Source organism: Sciurus vulgaris, assembly GCF_902686455.1.
Source record: "Sciurus vulgaris genome assembly, chromosome: 18".
Lineage (NCBI taxonomy): Eukaryota > Metazoa > Chordata > Mammalia > Rodentia > Sciuridae > Sciurus > Sciurus vulgaris.
In genome coordinates this window covers 25,482,588-25,494,474 of record NC_136479.1, presented here as the reverse complement: position 1 = coordinate 25,494,474, position 11,887 = coordinate 25,482,588, and the positions used below count along the sequence as shown (strand labels likewise).

The following is an 11,887-nucleotide window of genomic DNA, read 5'->3' as shown; positions in this document are numbered from 1 at the left end:
ATGTTCCCAATTCAGCAGAGGAAAACACGGCTGCGCAGGAGGGGCTCTTTCTGATGACTCATCTCCAGAGCAACAGGGCTAGGGAGCAGGTGGAGCCAGCCGGGCATGTGGCAGCAAGGGTCCTGTAGACTGGACGACAGTTCCCTAGGTGGGAGCGCAGGGGTGCTGGGGAGGAGACATGCCTGGCAGAGGTGAGACATCTCTTCTCCAGGCTTCATTGCGTGACTGGCCGGGAATTGATCCTCTCTGAAGATGCTGGGGAGTGGGTGATGACTCTGAGGGCATGAAATCTGCGGGGCGCCTGCCTGAGAGCTTCACAGAAGCCTGGCCATTTTAGGTACAAAGGGAGCTCTACTCAGGAATGCCTCCCACTCACCTGCAGGAGAGTCCTCACCTGAGGACTCAGAAACACTGTGGTCTTGTCGCCCCCTGCTGGATGGTGGTAGCACTGCAGTCCCTGGGAGGGTTACCAGAAGGTGACAGGGCCCTTTCTTTATATTGTGGATTGTAAGAGTTCTTTGTAAGTAAATATTTCTTGAGGTTGCTCCCATATGACCTTAAAATATACTGCTCAATTTGTGGTCACTAAAAGGGAGCTGAGTCCAAGAAGAAAAAGATCCCAGCACTCTGTTTCAAGCCCGGAGTCCCAAGTCTGGCTCATGGATCCAGCCCCAGATGACCTTCCCCTGCGGGGGGCCTGGGCTGTGATCAGAGAGGGCAGGATGGTGTGTCTGAGGACGCCTATCTGGTCCAGGTGCCATGCCAGGTCCACTGCCTCTTGCCTCCTCCTAGGGCCCCTCTCCATGACCCCCGACACATACCAGATGCCACTGCTTATTGGATAACTAAGCAGAATTTTTTTCTTTTCCAGTACTAGGGATTGAACCCAGGGTGCTTTACCAGTGTGCCACATCCCCAGTCCTTTTTATTTTTTATTTTGAGACAGAGTCTCACTAAGTTGCCTAGGCCGAACTTGAACTTGCAAATCCTGCCTCAGCCTCCTGATTGCTGGGATTTCAGGAGTGTACCACTACACTCCCCAGAAAATATTTTTAAATTTCTTAAGTGCACCCAGTAAATCCTAGAATCCACAGCCACCACAGAGGCCCCAGCCCCACCTGTCATTTCTGGGAGGATCCCAGAGGACTCCCGGTTTCCAGGGGGCTTTGGGGCCCAGTACTACACCCAGAAAAGCATACTGAGGTCCTGGGAGAGGTGTTACCCTCCTGCTCCCTACTCTACAGTGGGGTGCGCTAGCTCTGGCCTCTAGACTGAGGTTGGGGTGGCTCCCTGGTCACCGTTCCCGGCCACCTGCTTGCTGAATGTACTTGCTTGTCTCCACAAAGCCTCTCTTGAGCAAAACTCCTTGGAAACACTCCTGTGCTGCAGAGCATCCTCCCTTTTGATTTTTCTGTTTTTCTTAGTGGAAAAAATTCTTTTTTGTGGGGATGGGGCAGAGGAGTTGGTTGGGCATGAGCCGGCCGCGGGCAGGCACCATTCTTGACGCCCAGCTCCACCCAAGCTGTCACTCACTGCACATCCGTCCTGCATTTCCGTGCCTTCTTCATGCAGGTGGGACCCTTCTGGGCAGCTGTTCCCTCGGGGGCGGAGCCTTGCCAACGGGAACACTGGAGTACCCATGGAGGGGGTGACTCCCAAATCCCACTCCCTCCCTTTGGGAAGAGCCTCAAGGTCCCTTCTCTGGGTGTGAGTAGGAGCAGACCTGGCAGAGGGTTGTGGCCTCAGTTGTTGGGTCCTGCAAGGATTCACAAAGGTGAATCTAGTTTTAGGAGCTGGAGCCTCTTCTCTTCCCTTCCTGGTGTGGGGTTGGGGCTAATTCAAATAATTCACCTTGAGACTCAGTCCCTGATAAGGATTATGACCTTGGATGGCTACCCTGCAACCCTCAGGAGAGGCCAGAAAGGCCTCACACGAGTCGGTGGCCAGCTCCTAGTTCTGTCCACCCCCATCCATGGGACCTCCCTGTAACAGCCTTGGTCTGCCCAGCCCTCTCCTGGGGGTCCACCTGGCTCCCACTGCCCAGCTGACTCCAGCTCTCTGCGTCCCATGCCCTCAGCCCCCAGAAGGACTTCCTGGACATCCTGCATGCTTTGGTGGCTCCACACCTCTGGGTCCCTGAGCAGAAACACTGGGGCTGACTCTGGACTCTACCTCACCCCTGCAGATGCCACTGTGTTGCTGGGTCCCAGGGCCACTTCCACCTCAGGATGTATCTTATGTCTGCTCTCTCTCCATGGTGGTATGTCCCCTGCCCCCAGACATCTCCCCCAGACTCTGCCGTCAGGCCTACCCTGCCAAGCAGTCACTCAGCACCCTAGCCCACGAGGTGGGACCCCTGGGGTAGGTATGAATGAGCTGGAATAGTGGGAGGGAAATTGGGGGCACAGCCCAGCCAGGGAACCAGGTTTTCCATGTGCATGTCCAGGATACCTCTGGTCTTGAGAGAAGGACACCAGACCTGGGTTGTGGCTGGACCCCCTTTGCCCTCCTCTCTCTCCCTAGATTAGACTGATCGAGACCCCCCCACCCCATGCCTGCAGCAGAAGTTGTGGGAAATCCAGACCTGTGGGGAGAGAAAGGGGGTGAGGCCAGGCCCAGGTGACTACGAGAAAACAGTTGGGGACAGCAGATGCCTAGTGGCCCCACCGCCTGATCCCCAGCAGGTTTCTGAATCTGTTTTGTGCAACTGCAAAAAATGTCAAGGTCAAAATGTAGCTGCTCAGAGCACCAAGTCGGGCGCTAATGGCAGGCATGGATCTCGGTTCAAGGCCACAGGAGCGTCAAGGCATCTGCAGGGAGGACCTCTGGGGGCTGTGTGGAGAGTGCTCCAGGCCACACTGGGCTTCTGGCCGTGGCTGGCAGTCTTGGGTGGCTTCAGCTTGCACGCTTATCATGGTCTCTATCTCACACAGTATGTTCCTGTCTGTCTCCAAATCTCCCCTTGTTTATGAGGACTCCAACCATATTGGATTAGGGACGCCCAATCTAGTTTGACCTCATCTTAACTTGATGTCATCTGCAAAGACCCTATTTCAAATAAGGTCACATCCACAGGTACCAGGGTCAGAATCCAACCCCATCTCTGGGGGACACAGTTCAGCCCGTGGCATGAATTGGCATGTTCTGGGAACCACTGTGGAGTTGCTCCAGCCACGTGGGGGCCACTCTGCCCGTGCATTCCTAGACTCAGAACCACCTGCACCAGGCACATCAGTGGGTCCTTCCTTGCTCTCTGCTTTTGGCACCCTGCCTGGCCTCCTGCCCTTCCTGAAAGGAAGGTGTCCATGGCATTCCCTGCCCCCTAGTTCCACTTGCACCGACCTCAACAGCCTGTTTCTTCCTCCTGGCCGGAGCCTTGGGTCAGCCCAGCCATCCTCCTCCCTGGCGAGGTGGGGATCCCTCCAGCAGCTGCTGTTCAGAGGGACTCTGATGATAAGGCCTGCGTCCTGCCAACTCCCAGTCCATCTCACACCCCCAGGGCACATAGCTGGAGGGGGGTTCGTTGCAGACGGAGCTGCCTGTGTTTCAGGAAGTATCTGAGCCGCTGGAGATAAAGCAAGCATCCTTATCACGCCGCTGGTATCAAATAGCTTGCAGAGTGGGGATTCCAGGGACCAGAGAGGTTTCTTGGTGGCTGGTATCATTTCTTGCTTTGAGGACCTTGGAAATCTAGACAGCAAGATATCAATTTGTGATAACAAGAAAGGGAACTGACGAAAGTCAGTTTCTTTCATTCTCCCCAGAGGGGTGCTGGCCACCAGTGTCCTGGACTTAGTCATCTCAGGTTCAAAGCTGGGTTCCGGGAGCTCTGGGGTCCTAAACAAATCCTCATGCTTAGGATGAGGGCTCCTTCCCTCATCTGGGGGCCTCTGTTGGGCAGCTGGGAGCTTCAAGGAGGAGTATGCCAGTGAGGAGGGGGTCCCAGGTGCCCCTGTGAAAGCGGCTGCTCTGCTGGGCGTGGCCAGGCTGAAGGCAGGGCCCATCTTCTCCAAGGGGCCAGTCCTGTCCCTGGAAGCTGTGGTCACTCGCACCTTCCCGGGAAGAACCACCCTGCCCACTCTGAGATGCAGCTCCATAGGCTGGGGCACAAGGCCCTGGCTTCACCCTGCAGCTGCAGATGTGAGATCAGCTCCCCATCAAAGTCACCTGCAGACCTACTATGTGCAGTGTGCAGACTAACCTCAGGGGATGCTGCAAGAGCAAACTGCCTCAAGGAGCCCACCACCCAGGGGCTGCTCAGTGTGGCCAAATGGTCACAGGGACGAAGATGCCAGTCCTGTCTAGACCCACACCCAGGCTAGGGAAGTGCTTGAGGAACTGGACTTGGGGGCCTTCACTGCAGCCTTGCATGCCTGGGCCAGCAGGCAAGAGTGGTCCAGTGGGCAGAGGGAGCAGGAAGCTCAGGCCAGAAGGGCTTCCTGCTGGTGGGCCTTGAGCAGGAGCAGGCAGGAGGCCTCTCTGGCATCCTCACCAGCACCTCTGATCCTGAGCTGCCCTTGGCCAGTGTCTGAGTCTGGCCCACCCTAGGCCAGGCAGTTACCTTTGGGATTCTTCATGAGTTTCCAGCTTGGCCACAGCCAGGGGTGCCCATAGGGTCCCCCCAGGAGGGCAGTGCTCTAGCGATCCTGAATGTCCAGGGGGCTGCTGTAGGGCTTGGTCAAAGGAGCCCTCTTTATTTATGTATTTTTTTGGAACTGGGGATTAAACCCAGGAGTGTTTAACCACTGAGCCACATTCCCAGACCTTTTTATTTTTTATTTTTTGAGACAGGGTTTCGCTAAGTTGCTTATTGCCTAGCTAAGTTGCTGAGGCTGGTTTTGAACTTGCAATCCTCCAGCCTCAGCCTCCTGTGAGTCGCTGGGATTACAGGCGTGCACCCCCATGCTTGGCTAGCCTTCTGTTTTTGGAGAATGTTTTACATCCGACATCTCTGATCTGCGCACGCACGCAGCTTTGTCTTCAATCTTCCCTCCCTCCTACCTCCTTGGACAATGTCACTCCCTCCTGTCAATAGAAGGACAGAGTAGTCAAACAACCCCCAGAGCCACCCAGCACTGAGGCCACAAACAGTAGGAGACTGATGCTCATGTTGCTCCTTCTGGCTGTGGCCTTGCCTGCTGCACACCTGCTGTTCTTAGAGACCTCCTTGTGGCCTTTTCTGTCCCTCCAAAGAATGATCTCTTTTCTGTGGGAGACTTGGATAACTCTGCTGTGTAGGGTGCATGTCTTTGTTGTGGTTTTGTTCCCTCCAGTCTTGTGGACACAGGAGCTGTGCGTGGCCTTGGACAAGTGATTGAGCCTCTGCAACCTCAGTTTCTCTGACTGTAGAAAGAGTTAAATAAGAAAACACGCTGGGCGTTTCCCCTGATTCCTGGTGCAGAGTTGTCATTAGCATTAGTCTGTCTCCATCCAGTGATATCCTCTAAGCTTGCACTATGTGGTAGGTCCAGAGCCTGGCAGGGGGCCCAGAGATGGAAATGCCACCTGTTTTTACCAAAAAAAAAAAAAAAAAAAAAAGGCTCAAGGCTCATGAAGGAGAAAGACTTGTAACCAGTTAAAGGGAGAGAGCAGGCAATGAGACACTCCTGACCTCAGTAATGCACATGGAAATGGGCTGATGCGTTCTGCCTGCAGATCAGCAGAGCTTAAAAAGGGAGATGAGGGAGCAGGTGCCATTGGGGGACACACAGTGCAACCCAGTGGAGGGCCACTTGCAGGGTCTGCCAATGTTTTGAATGTTCATACCTGTCAAATGCCCAGCAGTGCCACCACCAGATGCGAATCCACCCAAAACCCTTGCAGAGATGTTGGTACAAAGGTATGTTGTTTAGCCTCTCTGTGATTCCAACAGACTGAAGACACCCTACATGCCTGTGCACTGGTGACTGGGTGAGCAAATCATGATCCAGTTGAATTTTCGAATAGATGCAACCATTAAAGAAATGTAGATCCACACGTGTCAGCGTGGAGTCACAGAGGGTTTGTCAAATGAAAAACAATCAACCTTTCTGCCATGATAACAAAGACCTTAGATAATCAACTTATAAAGATAAAAAGGTTTTTTTGGGGGCTCATAGTTTTGCAAATTTCAATCTATAATTGATTCTCTTGCTTTGGGCCTGTGGTGGGGCAGCACATCATGACCCCAAAGTGCGCTGCTGCAAAACCCACCTCATGGTCAGGAAGCAAAAGATAAAAGGAGGAAGGGGCAGGGGTTCCCAGTCTCTTGAAGGGTCCCCCCCCATCCCCTGCAGGGGTCAAAGACTTCTCACTAAGCCGGATCTCTTAGAGGACCAAGCTTTTCACACAGGCCTTTGGGGGAACATTCAGAATCCAACCATAGCACAACCAACACCCCCTGGTGGTAACTCTGCAGTACTGGGTGTTCTTAGGGGTGCGGACCAGACTGGTCTGGTATCACTAAGAACCTGGGCTGCCTCAGAATCACAGGGGGCAGAGCGGGAAGGGCTTTAATTTTTCAGTCTGGTATGTTTTGATTTATTTTCTAACAGGATATATTGCATTCATAATTTAAGAAAAATGGAAGGAATTTGAAAAGATGCTGGGATGTGTAAATGGGGAGACACCCACCCTACTCTGGCAGGTCTGTCACACACACATTCTCCACCCTCCTGCTCGGGTCCTTCTCACCCCTAATCAGGAGGGGTGTGTCCAGATCCTCTGAATACTCCTGTACTATTTGTAGGTGGTCGTGGCGGGCGAGGGGTTGGGGGTACAGGGTACAACATGAGAGTGGGAGGCTCGCCCCTGAGTCCCCTCCAACAGTGGATTTTGTCACCCGCTGGTCTCCTCCCTGAACAGGGAGAGGGTGCACCACCCTTGTTCCCCAGTACTGGGCACACAACCCGCTTTAAGGAACATTGGCGGGGTGTCCTTGGATACAGTCAGGGAGGGGGGCTCAAGGGGAGTCCCGTGCCCTGGGTCCCCTGCGCCTGACCACAGTGGGCGCAGAACACTCGGGCGACTGCAGCCGGTGCCACCCAAGCCAGTCAGTTCTCTCCCGGGGTGCGAGGTGGGGCGGGGTGGGTCCCGCGTGCCGGCGGGCGCGGCTGGGCGCGGGAGGAGGCCGCTCTCCGCCGCTGTGCGCCCGCGCCGCTGGGGGCCGCCCGCGGGCCGAGCCGGCCAGAGCGCGCCGTGCGCCTGGGCCCCGCCGCACAGCTCCGCGCCAGGCGGCCGGCGGCGACACACGGGCGGCGGTGGAGCCGGGCGGGCAGCAGGAATGCGGAACCCGCGCGCGGGCTGAGCCGCGGGGATGGCGCAGGGGCGTCGGCGGGCGGCCTGCGTGCGGCCCTAGCGAACACGACCCCTGGCCCCGGCCCGGCATCGGCATCGCAGGCGGCATCGCGGCCATGGCCAAGGAGCGGCGGAGGGCCGTGCTGGAGCTGCTGCAGCGGCCGGGGAACGCGCGCTGCGCTGACTGCGGCGCCCCGGGTAGGTGCGGGCCGGCTGGCCTGGGTGCGGGCCGGGCGGGTGCAGATCCAGGTGGATGCGGGCCGGGCGGATGCGACTCGGGCAGGTGCCCGCCCGCCCCAGGGACCAGGAGGGTACCCAGAGCGCCTCCGGAGGTGGGGGCGTCGCCGCCCGGCTCTGACCGCGCTAGGGTGGGGCACGGCCCCGAGTGCACCTGCGGGCGGCGGGCTGGGGCGCCTCCCGGCTCGCGCGCCGCCTCCTCCCCTCCCCCGCCAGGCTGCGTGTTTCGCTGTCACCCGCGGACCGCCCGCCGCCTTGCGAAACCTCGGGCTTCTCAAAGAAAGAGGAAATTGCTGGGGGCGGCCGGCTGCAGGGAAGGGACCGCCAGCAGTCCAGGGGTTCTGCTGGGATGTGGGGTCCACCTGGCTCCCAGCTACCTGGAGGTGACGTCATGGCCCAGGAGGCACCTTCTTACACTGGCGGAGAGCGGGGGTGGGGCAGGGAGCTGGGGGCAGAGGAGGCCCTGCCCAGCCGCGAGGACCCTGTGGGGAAGGACTCCAGACTCCAGCTCCCTGCACCTAGCTGCTCTGGGGCAGGTGGTCTGGACAGATGGGCATCAGGACAGGTGAGGCCATGGAGATAGGCCCTCCGTGCACCTGACGCTCCATCTTCCTTGCCAGACTTCAGACTTTGTCCCTTAGTGACCCCTGGTCTGGGTGTTTTCCAAGGCGCCAGGATCCAGTGGGCCCTGTGGTTGACTGTGCTCTCATACCGGCCTGAGCCTGCTCCTCAGCTGCTGCCCAGGCAGGTCCTGGGCTGTGGAGTGAGGGTGGCCCCTAGAGGTTCTCCTGCTCTTGCCACCCGCAGCAGCGGAGGTGCCCCACTCAGGGCCCTCATCCAGGTACACCAGGAGCCTGGGGGCTCCCGGCTGGAGCCCCTCAGAGCAGATCTCTCACCAAGGGGTGGCAGAGACCCCCAAGGGATGTGCACCATGCCTGGGATTATTGGCTGGAGATATATAGCCTGCGGACACCCTCAGAATAGGACCTGTGTGACTGTCCCCACCTCCCTTCCCTCTGGGCTGGGAAGGATCTCTGACAGCCCAAGGTCCTGGGGATCTGCTGGGCGGCTTGGAGAGGCCACACCAAGAACCCCTTGTCCCTCAAGGGACACAGTGACTGGATTTCCTGGGAAGCTGGCAGAGTGTGGGGCTGAAGTGGCCTTTTCCCTGGCCTCCTGGGCCCTGCTGATGGTGCAGTGGGGCGGAGGCTCCTCGCGCGTGCAGCGCCCCTGCCAGCCAGGCTGGCTCGACCAACTCCCCACCTCCTCCTCCAGGCCTGCACTTCCACATGCTCAGGAAAGCTGTGCCAGGCAGAGCCTGAGAGGGAAGGGCGGTCAGCTCCCAGGCCTGCCTGGAGGCCATGCCCAGGGGAAGGGGAGCTAACCTGGGCACACATCCACTCCTAGCCACCTGTCCTCCCAGCCCGGGAGGAGAAAAGGGGCTTCCTTGGCTGTCAGGGCTGCAGTGACTTCTCCTCAGTGGAGCTTCCATGGCTGCCCACTTAGTGTCCCCAAGCCCCTCAGTCCCAGGGCCATGGCCCTGCAGCAGCCTTGCTGGATGCTGGAGCACAGCCTTGGCCCTCTTAATGCCCAGCACTTTCTGGCACTGGGCCAAGCCACCAGTTTTTCAGAATTGGTCCATGACATCAGCTGCTTGCCTTATCTGACCAGCAGTCCTGTGGAACAGGCCAGATCTGGGATTGCTTCCACTTTACAGCCAGGGGAACTGAGGCCCTGAAAACATGGGCTTTCCTAGGGGACGGGAGCCCCCAAGCAGACGAGGCCTGCTGATACCTGGCCATGCCTGCCCAGGCTGCCCATGCCAACCCCCCAGCTTTCTGCCTGGCTCCAAGCTGTGGGCACAACCCTGCTCTTGCCTCGTGACCCCCAAAGCATGCCCACACAGGCTCTCCGCTCCTCTGCTGAAGCTGGACTCTCGGTCCCTGTTCTGTGCCGCCGTGGGACAGAGCAGCAGGGGCCATGCTGGTGTTGGAGCTGGGGAGGGAGAGCATGTTTTCCCCACAGTCACCAGAGCACCATCATGTGGGCTCATGGCTGCGTTTCCTGACTATGCCAGCAGGCATGTCTCTGGACAGCAGGACAGCAGGGCAGTCCCAGCCACCTCTGACCACCACCTGGGGACCCTGGGGTGGACTTGGGCAGACCCTCCCAGCTGGCTATGCCTGAGGGTCTCTGCAGCCCCCGCAGAAACTCCTCCCACACTCTTCCCCTTCTCTCCCCAGTAGCAGGCTCCTGACCTTGAACCTGGACCATCCACCAGCTGTCAGAGGCACTTTTATTTTCACAGGCTGGGGTGGGTGGGTGGGTGGCTGTGCTTGGGCCGCTTCTCCTGGGGGAGCTGCCCTGGGGTCCCTCTCCTGGTAGGGGCTGCAGCAGGGAGGAGGTGCCCTGGGCCTACTCTGAGCAGCCCACCTAACTGAAGCAGCTTCCAGTGCTCAGGTGGGCTTGGGAGTCTGAGCTCTTTGGTTGGGTTGGGATGTGGGCAGTGATTCCAGGAGATGCTGTCACCTGGGCGCCCCTGGGAGCCCCTGGCCTTCCAGCTGTGGGGGTCTGGCTCGCAGAGGAGGCCTTTGCTTCTAACTAGTCCAGGGGGTCCGAGGCCTTCACGTGGAGGTGAAGTGCTTTTTCATGCCACCCAGGGGCTGAGGATCCTGGCAGGTCAGCTCTGGGGGGCCAGAATGCAGGGATGGGGTGAAAGGGACCCTGAGGCCTGGAGCAGGAGCTGCAGGGTCAGGGGAGTGGGCTCAGAGTGGGAAGTCCTCATTCGGCCCCAGGGCTCCAGGGCAGAGCCATGATTCCCATTCAGACATTGCTGGCAGTCAGGTGGGAGGAGTCAGGAATCTGGCTTGGTTTGGAGGAGGGTTTGTGTGGTGACAGGGGGCTGCCAAGAGGCAGGCCTGGCAGGCCCACCCTGCCCCAGGCAGCAGCGTACCTGTTGCTTCTTGTTGTGGTAAAATAAAACGTTTGCCATCTTAACCCTCTGTGACTGTGTGACCCAGTGGCATCCACATGTTCCCAATGCTGTGCAGCCATCCCCACTTCCATCTCTGGGTCCTTCTCATCTCCCCAGATTGAAGCTCTATCTCCGCTAAACACTGACTCCCTGTCCCTCCCCTCCCCTGGCACCCACTATGCTACTTCCTTCCTCTATGGATCTGACCACTCTGGGGACCTCCTGCCAGTGGAATTGCGGTGCCTGTCTTTGTGACTGACTGTTTCATTCAGCAGCATGTCCTCAGGGCTCATCCATTTTGGAGCGGGTGATGGAATGTCCTTCCTTTTCAAGGCTGAATAATATTCCACTGTGATCACTGATCAGCTTGTGTGTTCCAACCCGTTGGTACATGGTGGCTGGGTCGCTACTCCATCCACATTTTATCTGTAGTGTCTAGTGCTGCTGTGAACACAGGGATACAAGTATCTCTTTGAGATCCTGCTTTAGAAGTGCTGAGTCCCACGGCAGCTCTAGGTTTCCTCATGTGTTTTTTTTTTTTTTTTTTTGGTGTGTGTAGTGGGGTGTACCAGGGATTGAACTCAGGGGCACTCACTCGACCGCTGAGCCACATCCCCAGCCCTATTTTGTATTTTATCTAGAGACAGGTCTCCCTGAGTTGCTGAGCACCTCGCTTTTGCTGAGGCTGGATTTGAACTCTTGATCTTCCTGCCGCAGCCTCCTGAGTCACTGGGATCCTCACCTGGTTTTCGCTCAAGCTACAGGACCCACGTGCCTGCCCACCACAGCCGGGCGCGGCTGGTGCTGGCAGCAGCTCTGTGCTTGAGGAAGTCTGGAGGCCTTTCCCTTTGCTCAAGCGCTGGGGCCCTCGCCTTTCCCTCCCTCCTAGATGGCAACTGTCTCCTCACCCCTGGGGACCTGGCACCCTGGTCTGAGTTGCTGGCTGAGGTCGCTCCATAGTGGACTTCTTGGGCGGCTGGGCCAGCCCTGGTCTTCACTGGTTTCTCCTTGAATGCGGGCACTCTGACCAGGCTCACACAGTGCGCAGGTGGGGGTGACATTCCCGCTGGCCCCAGGCCCCGCAGGCTGCTGCAGGGGCATTTGCTAAGGCCTGCTTGGCCTCAGGTGCCAGCCAGGCAGGTCTGTTCCTGCCTGCTTCCTAGTCCCTATGAGACCACTGCATAATCCCTCTTCAAAACCACAGGATCCGTGCTTGGACCCAAGAGGGCGCTTCGCAGTGCTGAGAGTGGCGGAGGTGGCCTGCGGAGGTGGCCTGCCGAGGGGGCCTACGCAGTGTGGCTGGGAGCTGCGTGCTCATGTGCCTGACGGAGCTTCAGCCAGCGCCTTGCCCCACACCGGGCCAGGGTGCTGCGTGCCTGGCTGCGGGCAGCGCTGGGGTCT

General features: G+C 58.2%; 1 protein-coding gene across 2 annotated transcripts in view; it reads left to right on the top strand.

Annotated features, from left to right (window-relative positions):
* The first annotated feature begins 7,121 nt into the window (after positions 1-7,121).
* The window catches only part of ADAP1 (ArfGAP with dual PH domains 1), a 43,435-nt gene continuing 38,669 nt past the window's right edge, over positions 7,122-11,887 (top strand). The window contains exon 1 of one of the 2 annotated variants that reach the window (XM_079120659.1): positions 7,122-7,473. In XM_079120659.1, coding sequence (XP_078976785.1) covers positions 7,392-7,473 — 82 coding nt within the window. In that variant the 5' untranslated portion in view covers positions 7,122-7,391. The remainder of the gene's footprint in view (positions 7,474-11,887) is intronic. The other variant, XM_079120658.1, reaches the window with a different exon arrangement.